Source organism: Phalaenopsis equestris, unplaced genomic scaffold (genome assembly GCF_001263595.1).
Source record: "Phalaenopsis equestris unplaced genomic scaffold, ASM126359v1 Scaffold001328, whole genome shotgun sequence".
NCBI lineage: Eukaryota > Viridiplantae > Streptophyta > Magnoliopsida > Asparagales > Orchidaceae > Phalaenopsis > Phalaenopsis equestris.
The window spans coordinates 121,470-143,438 of record NW_018165767.1 but is presented as its reverse complement, the minus strand read 5'-3'; the positions used below and the strand labels follow the sequence as shown (position 1 = coordinate 143,438).

The 21,969-nt window shown below is 32.4% G+C and overlaps 1 protein-coding gene across 1 annotated transcript in view; it reads left to right on the top strand.

Moving 5' to 3' along the window:
* The window catches only part of LOC110034021 (putative ribosome biogenesis protein slx9-like), an 80,424-nt gene that overhangs the window by 44,818 nt on the left and 13,637 nt on the right, over positions 1-21,969 (top strand). Inside the window, exon 4 of the mRNA XM_020738250.1 lies at positions 12,467-12,516. Coding sequence (XP_020593909.1) covers positions 12,467-12,516 — 50 coding nt within the window. The remainder of the gene's footprint in view (positions 1-12,466; positions 12,517-21,969) is intronic.

Here is a 21,969-nt window from a genome sequence, read left to right as displayed (position 1 = left end):
GTTCCAACTACAAGGTTTATCTATTGATATTTTTATTAGATGAAACTAAACTTTCAACATGTTGGAGTTTGCATTTATTTATCACAATATTTTTCATCACTATGTAATTAGAGATGGTAACTACTAATGATTTCAGGTTAATTCAAATATGTTGAAATATGATAGAATCAGGAAGTTTCTTTAAGTTTTTGACAATGTTACGAAGATAATCTCTGGTACTCTATATCAAATATATTTTTACTTGCAATTATATATATTAAGAAGATTCTGATTGAAAAGTCATTATCAGAAGAGGATTATATGAGAAATATAGCTATGAGTATGCAAATTAAATTCAACGAATATTGAGGGTAATCTTCTAATGCCTATTGCAACAAATTTAAACTCTAGATTAAAAATCAAATTTATTAATTACACATTCTCGAAGATATTTTCACATTAAGAGGAAAATCAATTCATGATAATTTGTAAGAAATATATGCAGATTATGTTGTTGATTGCATATCTTCTAGTCGTACATGTAACATTTCAAATAAGGGATCTTTTTCTGCAATTGATCATATGATTTCCCCAAATCATTTTGACTCTATGTTTGAGTTTTAAGATTTTTTTGTAGCTTCTGGATCTATGGAGTTATCGAAACCTGATTTTGCAAGTATACCTTCAAGAGGGATTATTTGTGTGCACGAGTGTGAACTTTGATGTGCTTGATTGATATAAGATGAATACATTAAAATATCCATGACTTTCAATTATGACTCTAGATATTTTATAATATCTATAACTGCGGTTGCCTCAAAATCTATTTTTTGTACTGACGACAGAGTGTTGGATGATTATAAAAGCTGCTTTTTCACTAAAACCGTTAATGCGTTGATGTGCATTCAGTTGGATTTGATCCACTCAAAAAATGCAAATACATGTGCGGTAATAATTTCATTAAATGTACTGTTTTCTAGTTTTTTTTCTATTAAAACTAGATATCAATATTTATTTTCATTAATTCTTTTCAGCAAAAATATATCTGATGAGTGAAAAGTTAATATTCAATTACCAGACATATGAAGTTAAGTCTACTTTACAAAAGATATTTTCAAGCTATGAATTTAAATTATTATTATAAGTTTGAAATTTGAACACTATGCTTTTGGTTTATAGGGTTATGTTATTGTTTTGATATTCAACAAGAGATATATTTAAAGTTGATGTCATACTAAAGTTAAGCAACCCTTTGAATTTATTCTAATTATATCAGATTTGCTGATTTATTCAGGTACTTATCATTTTCTTTTGGTGGGATATTTTTGTTTGAGCAATGTTGATTTCTAATCTTTTTATTAAAGTTCAACCATACCTATAAATGTTTGATGGAAAATTTTTATATTATTCAGAAGAAATTTTAATTTAGTTTTTTCAGGTAAGTTCTGAGTTCATTTTTATTTTTATTTTATTGTTATTTTTGTTTTTTCTTTTGTGCCTCCTTTGTTGTTTTTTATTTTTGACTGTTCTGGTTGTTTTGACTGTTGGTTGTTGGTTGTTAGCTCACATCGCATAATATAATGTCATTTAAATGAAGTTCATTTATAAATCAAGTTGATTAATACGAATATAAATCTCATTCATTAAAATGTCTTTTTTTTTTCTTGAACTTGAACACCGCCAGTTTTTTAGACAATTATAAAATTGTTGTAAAAAAACAGTTATTGCTATTTGGAAATTCTGTTAGAGATTTGTCTATAAATTATAGAAGTAATTCATGATTTTTGGCTATGTTTTTTTAATGTTGTTTGTATTCAAATGACATGAATACTCTTATTCTTAGTTTTTTAAATGGAACTTTGATTCTTGAGAAAATCACAACGATTATCTTTTGAGTACAAGCTAATTTCTCTTTATAATCCATTTATATACATAACACCTAATTCTTATGTATTTACATATCTAACACCTAAATTTTGTTTTTTACATTTATACCACCTAATTCTTTAGCATTTAAAAAATACCACCATTTTAACTTTAAAAAAAGGAAATACACCTTTTCATGCATGGGTAAGGTGGTCTGGTATGTATATAAAAATTGAAGTTTAGGTGTTAGATATGTAAATTCATAAAAATTGAGTGGTATGTAAATCTTCTATAAATTAATTGCTAAAATTGGGGCTAAATGTTTGAAACCTACTACCCTTCATTAACCATTCAACTCAGCTTAACTTCATCAAATATAAATTGATCTCTAGCAATAACATTCTTGCTGGGAAAACTCTCAAATGTTGTCTGAAAAATTGGAGGTGTTCAAGTTCATATTTGTTTTAGTAGCTGAAAGTGAGAAAAATAAATGACATTTTAATGAGATTTATGTTCACATCATTTGACTCGATTTACAAATGAACTCCATTTTAATGGTATTATATTATGCTAGTTGAGCCAACAACCGACAAGCAAGTGAACCAACAACCGACAACCGACAACCAACAGCCAACAGCCAACACAGCCAAATCAGTCAAACTAGACATTAACATAAGAGGAACAAAAAAAAAAAACAAAAATAACAAGATTATGAAAATGAGCTCAGAACTTACCTGATGAAACAACATTAAAATTTCTTCTAAATAATATAAATTTTTTTCATCAAACATTTACAAGGATGGTTGAATTTTAATAAAAGGTTGAAAATTATCATTGCTCAAACAAAAAATACCTTATCAAAAGGGAATGATCAAGAAGTGCTTGAACAAATTAACAAATCTGACATAATAAGAATTAATCCAAAGGGTTGCGTAAAATTATTATAAAATATCAACTTTAAATGTATATTTTGCTGAATTCCAAAATAATAGCAATTTAGCAAAACAAATAACATAACTACAAACCAAAAAAAGTAGTGTCCAAATTTCAGACTTATAATAATATTGTAAATTTATTACTATGAATGGTCTTTTGTAGAGTAAACTTGGTTTCATATGTCTGATAGTTGAATAATAAGTTTTTCCTCATTAGGTATATCTTGCTGAAAAGAATTAATGAAATAAATATTGATATATAGTATTGAGAAAAGAAAAGAACTAGAAAACATTATTTTAATGAAATGATTATCAAACGTGTCGTTGCATTTTTTTTTAGCAGATCAATTGCAACTTGATGCATAAATCAATGCATTAACGGTTTTAGTGGATAAATTATTTCTATAATCATCTAACACCCTGCCGCCAACACTAAAAGCAGATTCTGAGGCAATTGTGGTTATATGTATTGATAAGATATCTCGAGTTATAATTGAAAGTCGGAGATACTTTAATGTATTCATCTTCCACAAATCAAGCACTTCAAAGTTCTCACTCGTGCACACTAATAATTCCTCAATGTATACTTACAAATCAGGTTTCATTGACTCTATAGATCTAAAAATTATAACAAAATCTTGAAACCCAAATATAGTCATAATGATTTAGAAAATTTATCGAATTTACTGTAAATGAAGATCTCTCATTTGAAATGTTACTTGTACGATTAGAAGATATGCAATCAACAATATAATCTGCATATATTTCTCACAAGACATCTTGAACTGATTTAAAGTTTTGATTAATCTGATGATGTGAAAATATCTTCGACAATATGTAATAATAAATTTCAGTTTCAATCTAGAGTCTAAAATTGCTGCAATAGAAATCAGAAGATTACATTCCCTTAATATTTATTGAATTTAATTTGCATACTCATAGTCATATTGCTCGTATAAGCATCTTCTGACAATGACTCTGCTATTAAAATCTTTTTAACATGCATAACTGCAGGTAAAAATATATTTAAAGTAGGATATAAAGTATTAGAAATTATCTTTGTAATATTAATAAAAACTGAAATAAACTTCCTGATTGTCTCATATGTCTTTCAATCTGAATTAACTGACAACCATTTGTAGTTACTTGCTCTAATTATATTGTGATGGAAAATATTGTGATAAATAAATGCAGACTCCAACATGTTGAATGTTGAGTTCTATCTAGTAGAACATCAATAGATAAATACTTTGTAGTTGAAACTCAAAATTGTTTTGCACTTCTACAAGCTTATATAATCTCGCAGGATATTTTTTCAAATACTTCGCCGACTCTAATATTTTGAATGATTTCATGAACCTCCTTTATTCATTCTTCTACCATTATATTGAGGATATGTGCGCAACATCTCACATGAAAAAAAAAACTACGAAGTGCAGCTTTACTCGTGATTGAAAATTTGTTTTTTAGGAACTAACTGCGACATTATTACTACTTGTATTATCTAAAGTAATTGTGGGCATTTTGTCCTAGAATTTTCACTCCAATAAACATTCATAGATAACATTATATTTGTAAGTGCCCGTATGTGGAGACTCTAACTCAATAAAATTGGTAATAATCTTTTTTAACTTTCAAGTTTCATCTAATGGGCAGTTAAACACATATTTATTATAGTTTGATTAGATGTTCAACAATTTTCAGTTAATCACACAATGTGAACATTTTTAAGGCAGCATTTAAACTTTTCTTTCTCACACTCATTTTCATGCAATCATTTTTTATAGTGTTCTTTGAAACACTTTCAAGGTTAGAATTTAACATTTTCAATAATATATTTAATCAAGTATGTTCAACCACCATGAATGGATACTCATATACAATTATCATCTTTGCAATTACATCTCTTGTGTTGTTGATTATAATTTTTAATATCATAGAAAATAAGAATCTCTGATTTAGTGTCAGCTTCAAAAGGCAAGAAGTTCAACTTTTTTTGTCTTTTATCTAATAAGTCAAAATAGTTGACTTTTTGCTTTTAACTTAACACATTTCTTAATGTGTCTAAGAAGCTGTGAGGTTGTGTTTGATTTTGATTTGTGGATATTTACATCATAACTAATGCATTGAACAAACGATGCTTCAACCTCCTTCAAATTGGATTTAATATCTATAAAATACTTCCGGACAACTGATTTTCTTTTCCTGTCTTTCTTAGCTTGCATTTCAGTATTAATACTTTCAATTTTCACTTCAATAGATTGAGACATACATTACGAGAACTATCAATTTTATCTTGTATTGCAACTGACAATTGTTCGCTAGTTGATGTAGATTGAGATTATTTAAATATTAACATTTTAAATAACTAAACACAAAAATATAATATCATATGAGATTTCATTCATGGATGTGTATAAGCTACAATAAATAAACTTATGCAAACGTTAGCTATCATAAAACATTTCTATGAGACAAATCCACTAGCACGACAAAAACTACATCTATATGTTAAAATTTTCACCAATCTTTTTCAATAAAAAAAAATGTTATAAATTGATAATATAAAATAAAATTTTAAATTGATAACATGACATTTGCATACTTGGTCCACATCTGAAACCAACAATATCACAAGTCATGCACCACTTTGTAATTATCATTTAATATTCCATCCAATTTGACAATATGAAATTGCATTAAACAAACAAGCCGATAAATGCAAAAGGTTTTATGTTATAAATATAATCACAGTTAATGCTTATCAAACATAGAATTATTTGTTAAACATAAGAATTTTTCAAGTTGTGAAAAAATCTAAATTAATGGCTTCCCAACTTTCAATATATAATAACTTGCATAAAATTAGATATGTTTATCTCAACAACAAAATAAAGAGTTATGAACGTAATAACAACTACAAGAGGAATCATGTTAGTATACTCCTAAAATTGGATATCGCTTATTTTGATTCTTATAAATAGGGACTGAATTATTGCTGACATAATTATTATTTACAGATATGAATAAATTTTTTTTTCATATATTTGTTGTTTACATAATAAAACAACATTTACTGATGAATGAACCCCTATTATAAACTCTTAATAAGGTCATAAGGGCCAGTCTATTGACTGTAATATTTTTTTTTGAATTAAGTTCACTGCATGTTTCGAAATATATTATGTATCAACACTCGCTTCAACATTTATGAATCAACAACCACTTATGTTATGTATGTAAATGAATCAACTGCAACCGTTGCTAATGAACAAACTGTCATTTATGAATAAACTACAACATTTGCTAATGAATTAACGACTACTTGAATAACTATTTATATATTTGGTGATCAAAGAAGTGTCACATCTTTATAATAAGATGTATATAAATCAAAATTATAGAAACAACCTAAAAAATATATTATATATGTAAATGAGAAAAATTAAAGTATGAGATCTCATTTTTAAGACATCATAGAATAAAAGACAGAAACATTAGAAACTTACAAACAATAGTATTACTGATGCATTTATTTTATTTTTTTTATGTTATATTTACAAGCAGTATAACATATAAAAAAACTTGTATAACATAAAATCTTTTAAACGTTCGAACTTAAAAGAATGTGGAAAGAATTAAGAAAGTTGGCTTTTAAAGGACAGTAAAATAAAAACTTAATATCTAAAATATAAAATCCTTTGAACTTATAAGCCATAAAGAGCTGAAGAAAGTAAAGAACCCTAATAAAGAAAACATCAATGAAAATACCCTACTCCCTAAACGACTAGCCATCAAAAGAGGAAAGCCATATCACCAATGATGCTTAACCTCCAATCTCACGGATTACAAATTTTTGTAGAAAACTATGACTTAGAAGAAAGTAAATCAGAGAAAGCGAGAAACCCTAGCAAGTTGCAAGTCCTTCATTTCCTCGGGACGACAACAAAAAGAAAATTGATCCATCGAAATGGAAATGAAAGAAAGGAGATCTCGAAGTCTCGTGGTCTTGCACACTTGCTCGCCCCTCGAACTTTGCCCTCGCCTCTCGCCTCTCGAGCTTGGGAGAGAAATGAAGAATGAAAAAAACGAAGAAGTCGAAGAGCACGGCCGAAATAATGGAATTAGGGCTTATCACTTACATCATGACTCACAAGATCACGGTTGAAAAAAATTTAAGAAATTTTATAATAATTTTTTTAACAATAGTTTTATGAAATTTAAAATTCAAAATTTTCCATTAAATTTATCATAGTATTTTAATATAAATATATTATAATTGTATTATTTTAATTATTAATTTATTTCAAACCAAAATGAACTGAACACAAACAAATGACTTCTTGTTTGTGTTCGGTTCGTTTATAATTCGAACAAAAAAAAATTTGTTCATGTGCGACTCGCTAGATTAACGAACGAATCGAACACGAACTACTTACCAAGCAGAGCACAAGTTGTTCACGAACGAAAAGCTTTTTTGAAAGCCCTACTCATAATTGATTTGCTTGGGATTTGCAGAGGCCATGATGTGTGAGTTGCTACTTACCAAGCAGAGCACAAGTTGTTCACGAACGAAAAGCTTTTTTGAAAGCCCTACTCATAATTGATTTGCTTGGGATTTGCAGAGGCCATGATGTGTGAGTTGTTACAGAAACTTGTAACTCCATTTTCCTCATATTGGTAGATCACTTAGTTATTTTAGATAATGACATAGAAGAAAATAATTTTGCAGTATTCGAATATGTAGGAGGTAACTAAATTTAAAGTAAAGTTGATGTGGTCAAATCAGCGGCATCTACTTTCAAGAAAAAGTTGACTTTTTTTAATTACCTGGATTTCAACAAAATTTTATTTTTCATTAACTTTTGCTTCATACCTTATGACAAATGAAAGTAAAATAAATGAAAAGCTTTTCCTCACATCCATTTAATCTTAATTTTGTAACTCATAATGATATGGAGTATGGGCTAGTATTATAAAATAGTTATTGGAGTGTCAACGATTTTAAATCATAATTAGATTTTATGAATATTAAATTCTTTTTTTTTTCGTTTTCTATTTGTTAGTGAAATGCTTTAATGGGATATTTAAAATGATAGCATATTTCTAATAAATAATATCTTTTTTGAAATAAGTTGAATGTTAGAATCATGGGGAAATTTTTAGAAGATAGAGGGGCTTAATTTTTTAAGAACATAGTGCAATTATGTGATAAAAAAATTTAGTTTTTGTGGAATTGAGAATTATTACTAAAAGATTATGTGATGCCTATGGTAATTTCTTAAATTTCTTGGATCTATTATATGTTGGAGTGCTAATATGAATGAGGTTATAAATTCTAGAGATATAAATAAGTATTTAAAATGTAAAAGTGTTATGGGAGCACCATGTTATAAGTGAATATCATAGAGAATTAAAGATTAATTTTCTCAAATTATTGATAAACTAGTTATGCTATATGGATATTAGTTTTGGGTGATGAACAATTCAATAATTGCCATGCTGAATGAGGAAGAAATTAGAATTTTGAGAATGGACTTGTGTCAAACTAGAAATGATAGATTGGATTGATTATTTAAGAGGGATTCTGGAGTAGCACACATTTAAGATAAAAATTGAAAAATAAACTTCGGTTTTTCAAAAATGTACAATTCTAGGGGAGAGATACAATAAACATGGGTAGATAAATTTTGTGTTTGTAATATGAAGAGATAAGGTAATTAAAACATAAGATTGATAAAAATTTTTGAAAGATATTTGTATGAATATAAATATATTTATATATATATATAGCAGTTCTTAAAGTACTTGAGAGATATCAATGCATAGTGAGCCGGCCCCCAATAGTTGGTTGATATAAGGTTATGACGAGTATTCATTACATAGAGAGGATGATTTGGATATTATAGTATATTAACTAAGACTTTTTTTTGAAGTTTTTGCATTACGAACTTTAGCTTTTACTTCCGTGCCCTCTTCCTTCATTATGTATGCTTATCGTGTATTCTTTTAACAACTCTTACAGTGCTTGATAGAAAGCAATGTTGATTGAGATTCACCGAAATGGTCCTCAATAGCTGTTGTAAGGTTGCGATGATTTGCATATTGTGAATATTGACTCATATTATCTTTTGGATGCATTTGCGATCACCATTTTTTTTTTTAATTGTCATGCTAATTTTTTTCATGTATGATTTTATTATTAAGAGGAGGGCTCTTCATTTTTTTTTCTATCTTTCAAGTTTCTTATAAGAGCTAGTGCACAAAATAGTTATCGGCATTTTGTGGGGGTTATTTCTTTCTTATGAATGTGCTGAATTTGACCGCTTGACTCTTCAAATATTATTCAAACTAGTCGCATTAATAGAATGTGTAATTGGATGAAAAAGTTCATGCAAGAGGTATTCCTTGGAGATTAAATTTCATATAACTTTATGCCGTTTGATATAATATTTTAGTTTTATTTATTATTATTAAATCTTGTCTTTATTGAAGTGAGTTCACCTAAAAACTAGTTTGAGATTATCGAGCAGTTGTTGCTGGCGAAGTTGACGAGCAGCTCGACTAGCCATTAAGATCATAATAGATAGAAAAAATGAACTTTTGAAAAAGAATATCACAGAAAGAAAAAATAAACCCACTTAAGTATGTCTCCATCGCTAGAGGATTAATGTCCATTGGGCGAGATGTGAACCTTGTCCTTGAATTAACGTCTAGTCATGATACACATCCAATTGCTTGTTGATCTCATTTAGTAGATAGGCAACCTCACTTTGATGAAGAGAAGGATTTACTAGTAGAAAGAAAAATTAGAATATTAAATTAAGAAGTATAAAGCTACTTAATGGATTTAATCTTTAGGTAATGTATCCGACGTGAACGTGTCATCCATTTACATAGTTATTCTAGCAGTGGGATTAGTTTGGATCAATTTCAAAGATTTAATAGACCAATTGACATTCAATTATTTGAGTTTAAAATTGGCCCCTCACAAGAACTGCTAGAATCATTTGGGCATTTCCTCGTTACAAGTATTTTATAATGGGAAAGGGTGGGATAAAAAATTTAGCACTTCCATGTCAATTGTTAATATGAATATTGCCCTGACATATCATGCGACTTTGGGCAATAATGTAATTTTAGCATGGAAGAACTTTTTCTCTTCAAAAGATAACGATGAAGCATCTTTGTAACCTTGGTCTTTGTAAAGTGAAACAACTATTGGAACTCCTAGATGATTACAATATGTGATCAGACTACATGTCATCATGTTAAAAGGTTCTTACCACCAATATTACCACATTACCTGAATATGTCTGTATTTTTCTAAAAAAACATGATGTAAATTGAATGATTATTTTTCCTAAATTCGTGGCTTATATGGTGCAAATTATAGCTTCAATGAGTATCCATCCACAAATGTGCTTATAAATGCTGAAAAATTATTCATGTCTACCATTCAATAATTAGTTATGGTTTGATAACATAGAAATCCATGTTCCTTAGCTTTCATATCTTGCTTATCCACTTTTCACTAAAATTTGTATGATATAAATGTATAGAAAAATGAGTTCTTCTATTTTTACCATTGTCATGGCCCGACTTGGGATTTTGGAATGTTAAAGCGGGAATTGACGATCAGACAAATAAAACACTATCTAAACTTTATCATTGCTTAAAAAATAATGCAAAACAAAAAAATAATCATTTATAAGACAAACTTTAACCGGCGAAAAATTATTTTGGTTTATAAATTTTACAATTGGTAGAAAAGTAAAAACCGAAATGCTTTACCTATCACCTTGGATTGCTTGACGTTTGTAAACACTTTTTAGAACCCATCTACTCTCAAGGAGATTTCATTGAAAAATTTACAACTGACAGTATGAGTGAAACAATGCAATGAGTAAAATATATTTAAATTATAATAATTATTATTTTTTAAAATTTTATAAAATGCTAAATTTGAATTTTTATAAAAGTCAGAGATAAAGTTGTAAAAAGAGAAAAAACTAGGATAATTTTATTTTACTTTTTTTTTTATTTCATATAAAACATTTATCAATGGAAGTCATCGCGTAAATGTGTGCTTAAAATACACCATTGATAACCTTTTCTAAAACCCACCAAAATGTAGGCAATCATTTCTATTTTCTTTTCTTTTTTACGTGCACAAGTATATTGATTCCCCAACCAGTATCATACGAGAGTGATTCCACATTTAAATATGCTTATGCATATATCATACTTTATTGCCTTCTTTTATTTTAATACTTGTCTTAAATAATTTAAGCATATGAAAAATAGAAAAATTGTAGTTTTAAAGGAAAATACTAATAGCATTGAAAGCATTTGCATTTGATTATAGAAATAAAAGAAACTACTGTAAAATACAAATATGTTTACCCACCTGTTTAGTACAGTTTGATTCCCTTCCTCTAGTTAATTTATTTCTTTGATGCACCTATAGCAACGAACCTATAGTAACGAATTAGACTTATCGGCTTCTATCATTTTTGGCATTTTTTAATATTAATTCCAACTTATTATTATTTATTTGATACATTCATTTGTAATTTATCTAATTAATTGGCTATTTGTTACTTTATATGAAAAAAAATATATTTTGTATATTGTGTTTCCGATAATATTCATATCTATATAAATATTCGAAGTTCATCTCTCTTTTTTAGAGTTTCCAATTAAGTAATTTAGCAGTATTTCTTATTTTTGATGAAATTATTTCATTACATAATGTTAATACATATAATAATATGTAACAAATAAATCAGTTAATTTTCAGATTTTTGTTAAAGTTCCTAAATTTTTTTTCTTTTTTTTTAATGCTGAAATTAATATTTTAATGACTTTCAGAAGTTTAAATTCTAATCTAACTTATTCTTACTCTCAATTAACAAAATAAAGGAATGTACTATTGAAATTTAATGTTATATGCTTGAAATTTCCTCTTACTATTTTTTTTTTCTCAACCTCTAAGTCAAAAGCTCTAACAGAACTTTGCAAAAATTCAAAAATTTGAGTTATGGTTTTCAGAAATTTCTTCAATCATTTCATGGAGCTCATAAAACATAAAAAGAACTAAATTTCGGTTTTGAAATGTTTATCTAAACACAGAGAACCCCACTATATCCTTGTTCTTGAGCTGCCTCTTGCGCTAGGAGCCCTCCCACAAATAGGAATGGCTTCTGCTTGCGTTGCTCGAGACGCTCGAATCACCTTGCATGATTGCTTGCCCGCATGATCATTGCCTCCCCTTTTTCGATTTCTCAAGCTCATTGCCGCTCGAAAGACCAGAGGAAGCGCTGCTGATTCTTCCTTTTCCTAGCATCGGCCGTGTCTCGCCCTCCCTCCCTCGCTTGCTCTCCATTTCTCTAATGCCATGGAGGAATGAGCAATAAGCCCTCTCTTACATTTACTGTTCATATGGAATGACGGTGCGTTGTAGATAAGCCCTCAAATAATAGTTGTAGGCATCGAGGGCTTCATTCGGATGACACCTGTTTTGCAGGTGTCGTCAGCAGGTTGACAGTTAATATCAATTTTTTTTGATATTATCTTTAGTTAATTATTTATTCTTTCTTAATTAATGGGTAAAAGATTATTATTACAACCACCTTAGTCTTTTTGCTTGAAATATAATGCGACTTTATTTTGTTTATATGTAGAAATTACTGAGGCCGTGTCATCCTTATCTGCCAAAAAGACAATTAGCAAGGTGATAAAGTTCTTTCCACTAAAACTCTTAAATTTTGTTTCACCACATTACTGGTTATTTTTAAAAATTCCTGAGATACCTTCATTGTATGGACAGCTTTCTAACAGGGTATGATGCGTTCTTTGTACTCTTAATTTGTTAGCAGTGTTTTTTCTTCCTTGGTGAGTTGCACTTTTCTGTTTAGCTAAATTGTTTTTCCCATAACGAGAGGAAGTAAAACGAGCACCTAATAATAATAAATAAATAAATAAAGGAAAGGAGTGTTGGTGTGGTGAGCTGTGTTCAGGAGAGTTGGAGACCATGCGATAGTTTAATCTAAAATCCTATCTTTAATGTTTATTGAACATTTCGACAATTAAACCGGCATCGGAGTGTTAGAGTTGCATATTAAAGTTACAAACGTGAAACCCTGTTTCCTTTACAGGAGCGGTCATCAGAATCATTTTCTAAAACTCATTTAGGTTGTGCAGCACATTTCTTTCATTAATGTGTAAAAGAAAGAAAAATGTATGGTTAAATTATATTGATGTTTATGAAAATAGTTATCCTGGAATGATGAGGTATCCGCTTGTTATCTAATTGATGTTGAGTTTTAACTATTGCACTGTCACTAGCAAGGAGTTATGTGTAAGATAGCAAGTTAATCGAGACCTGAATAATTTTCACAATTGAAGATTTATTCTTGATTGTGGAAACATCCTCTCTGCGTATGAAAGGCAAAGTCATATAAATCAACTCTCTGCTTGACAGTAGTTTATATTGTCCCTTTCTTAATAACTGTTTTGTTAGAAAATCTTCACTTGAGACATACCTACTAGATTTACCAATTTAAAAGCTTTTTTTTTTTTATATTACCAGGAGTATAGGAAAAATACTCATTTTAAAACTCTTTATTGTATTTGAATTTGATAAACATAGTTTGATCAACTTTGTACACGAAATTCATATATGCTATTGATTTTAATTATTTTATCCTGAACATTTCAGTTTAAATTGTAAAATACACTATTAGTTAAACTCCTGCGTATTTAATTTTTCATCATACATGTTTTGACCCTCTAATTAATTTTAATCACATTTTCGAGTATCCATGCAAACCCAATTGGACATGTTCCAAAGAAATTCAAAAAATTACTTTAGAATGCCTTTGTTATTTCTTTTTATTTATATTTTTTCTCCTTTTCTCTTTTTGTCGCAGCAACTTATTGTTATATTTCCATTGCTTTCAACATTTTACATGAAAACAATTCTACTTCTTTACTCTGTGCTTGGATTCTTTACTTGCATCTGCTAATTCTCTATCATGGTGTGCTGAGTATAAGGATAATAAATTTTACTCCAAAATTTGGTTTGTAGTTAGACATCAGACAGTTTGATTGCTTATGTTAGCGTTCACTCTTGCCGTCTGGAACTTTTGTTAATTAAATGTAAAGACAAAATGCTTTTATACTGAACTCAGGGTTAAGGCTCGGATGGTGCACTTAGGTAGTGTTTGATCCAGGAGCAACAAGCTGCCGAGTGCAAGCCACTGTACAAATATTTTTCCTGCATCCATCAATTTCGAGTAGTCAATCCAATAAAGTGGCTTGGTTTGTTTTATAACCATTGAATGAACTTTATCCAAAAGAAGATTCAACTTTCTTTAAGGCTGAATCGATCCAAAGACAAACTAACTAGGGTCCGAATAGGTTGACAAGGATGTGGGGAATTGAAGGTAAATACGGTTCTGTTAGAAGATAACATGCCAGAGATATTATTAATTTTATGTCAACATTAAAATAAGACGAAAGATGATAAATCAGAGATCTCTAAATTTGTAATATAGACAAAAGATGATAAATCAAAGATCTCTAAATTAGTAATGATCACTTATTTGTAATATATGAGAAAAACTTTTTCATAAATAGTGAAGATTTTTGTAATAAGGGATGAACATTTTTGACCCCCCTAAAAGTGCTATGTAATAAAATCTCTTGATTCTTTCTTAGTATTTTCAACTTGTTCTTCCCCTTATTTATAGCTTTTTTCTTCAGGTGTGACTCCATGGACAGATCAAAATTCAACATATTTTTAAGGTGCAGTGAGCATGAGTCATACCACAAACAAGTGGGGTTATACAAGGAGCAAAACCAAGTAAGAGAGATAACTTTTAACATGGATTGTATTAGAGAATTCTTTACTAAACATATCAATGAATTTATGGAGCCGGTGACAATGATGATGAGAGAAACATTAGCACAAACTTCAGGGAATTGAGCTCCCCCACCTCATTCAGAAGCTTTGATATGACGGAGGAGAGCTCATAATTGAAATAAGAAGGGCTCTGTCGCTTGCTTTAGTGGACGATGATAATATTTACTACTAATAGCGTATGATCGACCTGTTTGAGTATGAAGGAGGGAGGAGAGTCGAAACCCCTCAACCAAACTAGTTGGAGAACGCATTCTCCCTGGAAATCACTGAAGCAAAGACACGGAGCACTTCTAGATTCTATCTTTAAAATCTTACCAAGGGAGGTTGGATCCCTCAAATCATATCACTTATTACGTGTCTATTGTCTACCTGCTGAGGACACTCTGAAGTGTCAACTATTTTTTTATGACTTTGATGGAATTAATGTTGAGATGGTTCAATAACTTGCTTCTTAGAGTGATTAGCTCCTCTGTGAGTTCTCCAATACTCTGATACCATATAAGAGCTCATAGGTTATGTTGTGAATTTGCGAGGAATCAAGTGAGATCCTGCGAGTTTTTGTTATTCTCTTTTAGAGGGAGGTGTTGCAGGTTCGAAATCTAAAACCCGCAATCACCCACACCACGTTGGCTCAAAGACTAATTGAAAGTTACGCACTCGACTTGCAATGCCCTTAGACCTTACGTAGTGTCGGAGCTAGCCTCCAATCACATCTCCATGGGAGAGTACAATTCACTTCCTATTGCCATTCATATGGGGTATGCTGAGATGCACAACTAGATTAGTAGGGGCCTTGTCAGCATGTGCAATCTATAGTGAGGTCAGATTTTGAGAAGCACCAACCACAACCTTTCATGGAGAAGACACGTGCAAGAAAGGCAAATCCATTCAGTGGAAGGATGAATTCAACATTAGAAGAGGTGAGTTGGCTGCCGAGTGGAGAGGAGGTTGCTACCACATACCCACCAACTATTTACAGAGTCTCTATAATTCTCAATTACCAAGATAGTAGGGGCCATTCAAAATATGAATATTTTCGTAACTAATGCCCATAAAAGTAGGTTAATATCTGTGTGACTCTCAAAGGTATTGTGTCTATCATTGTGATTATGGTCACAACACTAAGAAATGCCGACACCTTATAAGTCTAATCAATGACTTGATCAAAACTGAGAAGCTTAAGGAATTTGTCATGTAAGAGCAACAATGCAAATTCATGGAAAATGGTTGTTCAAAGAATCCTATAGCGAGTCGGTTCATGCTCAGGCAATCCACATCGCGAGCGTAGTATTTGCCACATTCGATAGAGATAAGATAGAAGCATCCCGCGAGACAGGCGTTAGAGTTTTCACTCAGGAGAAGTGTGTTTGGCTATTTTATCCCGTTGTCAAGTTATGAATCCACCACCAGTCATCTTCACCGATGAATACCTTTTAATCAAAGAAAATTATTATAATGACGCTGTAGTGATTACTGTATTGATTGTTAATTACTCGATTGATAATATTTTTATAAATACAGAGAATACTGTTAATATTCATTTTAAAACTATTTTTGATAAGATGAACTTTAGTTCAAGGCCTATTTTCTACTTCAAGCCTCTTGTACGGATGGATTGTCAAGCGGGAAGAAAAAAACATGGGAGTCATAATGTTGTCCATCACTTGAGGTAAAAATGATAAACAATTCAAAATAATAGTTGACTTTATCAAACCAGACTCTTCGACTTCTTATCATGTCATTTTTTGTCTTCAAATCCTCAGCAAATTTAAAGCAACCGTCTCTGTCAAATCTCAGGCGGAGGGGAAGTTGTCACTGTCTAGGGATACTTAGAGCAATCATGCAGTTCCTATCTATGAGCAGTAGGCAGTGTCCATATAAGATCTTACATATATAAGCATAGTGTGGGAGCGGTTTGGAGATGAGTAAAGTCATAGAGGGAGTTATTACTAGTAAAGATGAGTCAAATCAAAACTTTCTGACTTAGCACTGTTATTGATGCTGGACTCAACGATGAGTTAGTTGCCATTCTACACAAATATCGTGATGTATTCGCTCGCTTAATTGAAAAAGTGCCAGGTGTCGATGTCGTCAACCATATATTGTGTAACATCCCAAACTCTCATCCATCAATATATTATCTGCTTTGGCTTAGTATTCTCATAGTTTTCTCTTATTGGTGTAGCTTTTCTGAAGGTTGCCCAACCCATGAGTGCTCCCTTTTGACCTTATTTTTGATTTTGAGGTCTATTTTTGAGGTCATTACTCTTTTCCTTAGAATCCTAGGATCTAGCTCTAGGGGTTCCTATTGACTATCTTAGAAAACTAGTATTGGTATCCATCCCCTTAAAAATTCCAGCAACTTCCTATTTCTCTTGTGATGTCTCGCATTGATGATCTCAAAACCATCATCGTATGGTCGAGTGGTTAAGGACTATCACGTGGAGACTTGGGGAGAAGTTCCCAATAGGATTCCCAATAGGATCTCAAACTCTTCAGGAGAAGTTCCCAATAGGATCTCAAACCCTAGGAAAACCTCTTCAGGACTTTATCATCACACACACACAAAAAGCACTTGCACAAAATCATTGCACAAAATCAGACTTAAATTGAGCTTAAAGGATGGGTGAAAGTGCGAACTTCTCCGGACGACCTCCAATGACGAAATATACTGCGCCAATGTGTCCGAGACACTAATTTTAATAAGAAAAGACACTCATATTGTCATAATTCTGCGCAGAAGCAAGTCACACGTAAATCGATGAATTCATTGAAACGAACTCTGACGACGAAACATATCACGCCAACGTGTCCGGAACTTCAGAATTACCTAAAAAAGACATTCGATTTTCTACAATCTGACCCACGAATGAAAATGCATAAATCAAATTTTATTTTTAAAAATAATAAATACTTTTATATTTATATCATTATTTATAATCTTAATTATAGTCCTAAACCCTATTTTTTCTATTCCCGCGCATTTAATCCTTCGTTCGACCCCACAACTTAGTCGGACGCTTGGCTTGTCTCCCTCGTGTGCCCTAGCTCCTGTGGACGATCCACGCGACAATCTCTTTCCCCTCTCTTGACTCTTCCCATTCTTCGCGAGGCCGCTCGACCTTTCGACTCTCTAATTGCAAGGGGCGGGCTGACCGACTCTTCTCCTTCTCGAGACTTTACTTTCTCCTCTTTTATGGTGACGATTCACTCCCATTATTTGATTTGACCACCTTTATGGTGAGGATTCACTCCCATTATTTGATTTGACCACCTTACGGTGGTAGGTGACGGTTTTTGTCTCTTCTCTGACTATAGAAAAAGCTTCTTAGTGTACTGTTTTGGGTTGTTGACAATTTTTTTAGAGAAAGGGAGTCTGAGTTTTTGTTGTTCGAGGCTTTTAGGTAGAAAGGCTTTGTCGAAATCCTTTCTAGTCTAGGTCCTGGTGCGCTGGAGTTTGAAGCATTCATTGGTTGTTGTTTTTCGAAGCTTTTAGGAGTGGAGTTCTGTAGGTGTTTTTCGTGAATCTGTCTTGCAGTTTTGATTTGAGTCTACATTAAGAGGTTGTCGACACTAAAAAAAAATTAGGGGAGTTGCCTGTAGGAAGCTGTCGGTCACCGGAATCGAAATCCCGTCGTCCGCTTCTGAAGGACGTTTAATTTACATATAAGTTTAAGTTTAAAAAAATATGAAAATCAAACTGATCCCATATTTTTCATAGTTTAAATGAAAAAGCGCTTTACCTTAAATCCTGTATCTATCTCGAAGGATAAACATAAGACTTGAGGGTGAGACTCGATCAAATAAACTAAGAAAGATATGACATCCGTTTGGTCTGCGAAACTAATTTGTTTGCCGACAAATTCTTCTATTTAATATGAAAAATTAAATAGAGTTTATTTTAAGTTAGGGTCGGAAGGGGCGGAAAACCTTTCTATAAGGGCAAGCCCCTATAGTTAATTACAATCTTAGACAATTAAGTCACTTAAGAAGACTTAAGAATACTCTCGATAAAAATCATGAAAAATTATTTTCAAGGAGGTACGAAATCAAGGACTTTTCAACGAAATCAGACAAAGAGGTGTGCAAAAGGGAATGATTCAAACTTGGAACATTTATTGTAGAATCCAAAGGAGGAAGAATCAGAGGATTTCACAGATCCGAAGGAGAACCTCAGTGATTTCCTAGTCTTTCTTATGGTTTGACTTCAGTTTCGAGGAGAAATTATTCAAGTGTTTCATCCTGCCAATTTTATTTAATTAGGGCTTATATTTGTATGAAAAAATCACACAAACAGCCTGAAAGATATGAAGATTTAGGTCGTGACGAATGACAACCTTAGAATCCTGAAGCAAGTTAGGGCTTAGATTGCACAGTAGAACTGTACAAATGTCTAACGAAAAGTTGAGGATTTATGTTGTACTAAACAAACAACCTCAAAATCTTATGAATTGTTGTTTAATTCTAAGGAAAGAATAGTTTAGCTGGGGAAGACGTGTTCTGCTGTTGAAGATGACCGTGCTGCCCACCGCGCTAGTTCCAAGTTCCTTGTCATGACGAGTTTAAATTTTATAGGGTGTCAGGTTATGATGTCAAATCAAGCGGCCTTATGGTTGTAGTTCTTTAAACATTCTAGGGGAACAGGTTGAAGTTGTACAGTGTATAGAATGACAGTAGAGTATGTAGCACATGACAAACAGTAGAGTATGCAGTAAAGAGAACAGTACAACATGTGGTGTAAAGAAAAAGTAGACAGTACAACAGGAAAGTGATTACAAGAAAGTAACATGCTTTAAACATAAAGCAAACCTGCATACCTTGGGGATCCGCTGTTCCTTAGGTGTAGTTGATGCAACAGGTATAAATAAAAAAGGCTGAAATGCATCATATAAACGAAAGCAAAAGAAGAAAACAAACGTCACCCGAAAAACTTTAGAAAGAACGGTAAATGACCCACGATGAAAAATTCGGGAAAAATTAACGAATAATCCATGACGAAAAACTCGAGAAAATTGACTAGTAACAATTCAAATAAAATCCTCAAAATCTCGGGAAATCCCAAAGAAAAGACCACGAGTGCTTTGTCCAAAAATTTTGATAAAACATATGAAGAAGTTCGAAAAGAGGAAACCGCAAGCACTCGGGTCGGGGCTAGGCTCAGATATATGTTTGTACTCGAGGGTCGTTGAAGGCTACCTGGTCACCCAGATGCATAAAACATGTATAAAGCCCTCCACTCAACTAGAAGGGTGTCCTATCGAACCTAACTTACGAGGGTTCTCCTTAGCCCAAACAGGTAATCAACAGGTGGACAACCAATGTTTAAAATGTATTTAAAATTTATATTTTTAGCATGCACATAGATTTCAGACATACAAAAGAGAGTTGTATCAATTTTGTTTGTAACGAAAAAATATATTTTTGTTTAGAAAAAAAAGGTGTATCTGTTCTTGTCAAATTTGTTTTTTATCAATTTTGAAAAGTGTAGTTGTCCACGAGTCGATCACACTGTCGGGCGTAGGACTACCAACAACCTAAGAAGGTACGGGTCAACTCCCGCTAGTCTTATGTCGGTGAATGATATGACATCCTACGGTTCACCGGGTCCGTGGGGGGGGGTGTCCCGAAGTCGTAGGATGGAACATCATTCTGCTCTATCACCGGTGTGCCTTTGTCATCACCTCCCTAAGCCTCAAAATAAAATCGAACTACTTGCGACCTTGCTTGATGGTTTCACGTATAAAAAAAAAGCTAAACGTGGACACTTATGCATCAGACATAAACATCAAAAACCAAACCAATAAGCAAGGAAAAAAAGAACAAAAATGGGGTGAGAGAGAGGAGAACTGATCTACCTAAAACATCGAAAAAGACAGAGGATGAATCAGCTCTCAAAACTCATGACGAAAAGACCTGAAAATGAAGACCCGAAAATCCTTGAATCAATCTGAAAGGAGATCACTTTCTTACATTTTTATAAGTGGTTTAACCTAAGTCAATGTGACGATCACACACAAATGACCTCCGAATGCTGGCATCTAAACCCGAAAGATATCTTTTATGAAATCAATTCGTCTCAATTAATCACTCTCCCAAATAGGACTTGAAAATCTTCCAAATTCCAGAAATTGAACAAAAGGAAAATGACCCGGAGAAGTCCACCACTAGCACTTTCAAACTCATGCCGAATTTAAGGTTTTTCAACTCCAAAATTAATCAATAGCCTCATATATTAAATAAACATAGAACCTTCCGATAAAGCTACATAAATGCTCACGGTCGGGGTAACTAGGGACATCAGGGTACAAGAACACCCTAAAGGGGCTCACGGGTAAAGACTGCAAGAGGAGCAAATTTCATTAGTGAGTTCACGGGTAGGGCCAAAGGGGGAGGCTAACTCAACCACATCACAAACCCACGGCTAGGAACAGTGAGATGAGAGGAATAGGCTCTCGGGTAAGGGCTGCAAGGCAACACACAAGCAAGGCAGACAATCGCCAATGATACTCAAACCCCATAAAGCTTTCAGATAAAGGTAGTAGGGAGAAGCCACTATGCCCACTGCCAACCCCACACCAGGACTCAGAGGCAAGAATAAACATAAGACCAAAGAATCAAGCCCCAAATCGAGGCATATATCACAGTAAAACTGGGTCCAAGTAAATATCAAAACTGTAGCCTTATAAACTTCCAAACCAATCTATCAAAACCAGCTAATAGTTCTCGAATAAGGACAACACAGTACGCCAAAATAGGGTCTCGGGTAGGAGCTAAGGCCAACAAAAATTAAAACCCAAGCCACCTCTCGGGTAGGGGTAGGACAAGGCAAAACCGAGCTCCCAACCATAGCCAAACCGAGTCACAGCTGAGGTTCAAACCCAGACCACAACTAAGACTAGAAAACATCTCTATGTCCTCAAGACATCAAAATATAGGACTACCATATGTTTCACACAAGAATAGCTATGGAACTCCTCCAAATCAAAATAAATTCTTCCACAATATGTATTTTTAAGCCAAAAACACTCACAAGATGCCAAAATCGAGCCCCTAACAGGGGTTAAAGCAAATAAAACCAAACCCTCCCACAGCTATGGAGCAGGAGTAGGAATAAACACAAAAAATGGGCTCTTGGATAGGAGCTAAGGCAAGCAAACCGAGCCCCCAAACAAAGCCAAAAGCAAACGCCTCAAAGCCCATACGTGAAGCTTAAACAGTTAGGACAATGTTTCAACCAAAACCAAAAGCCAAGCCTCAACA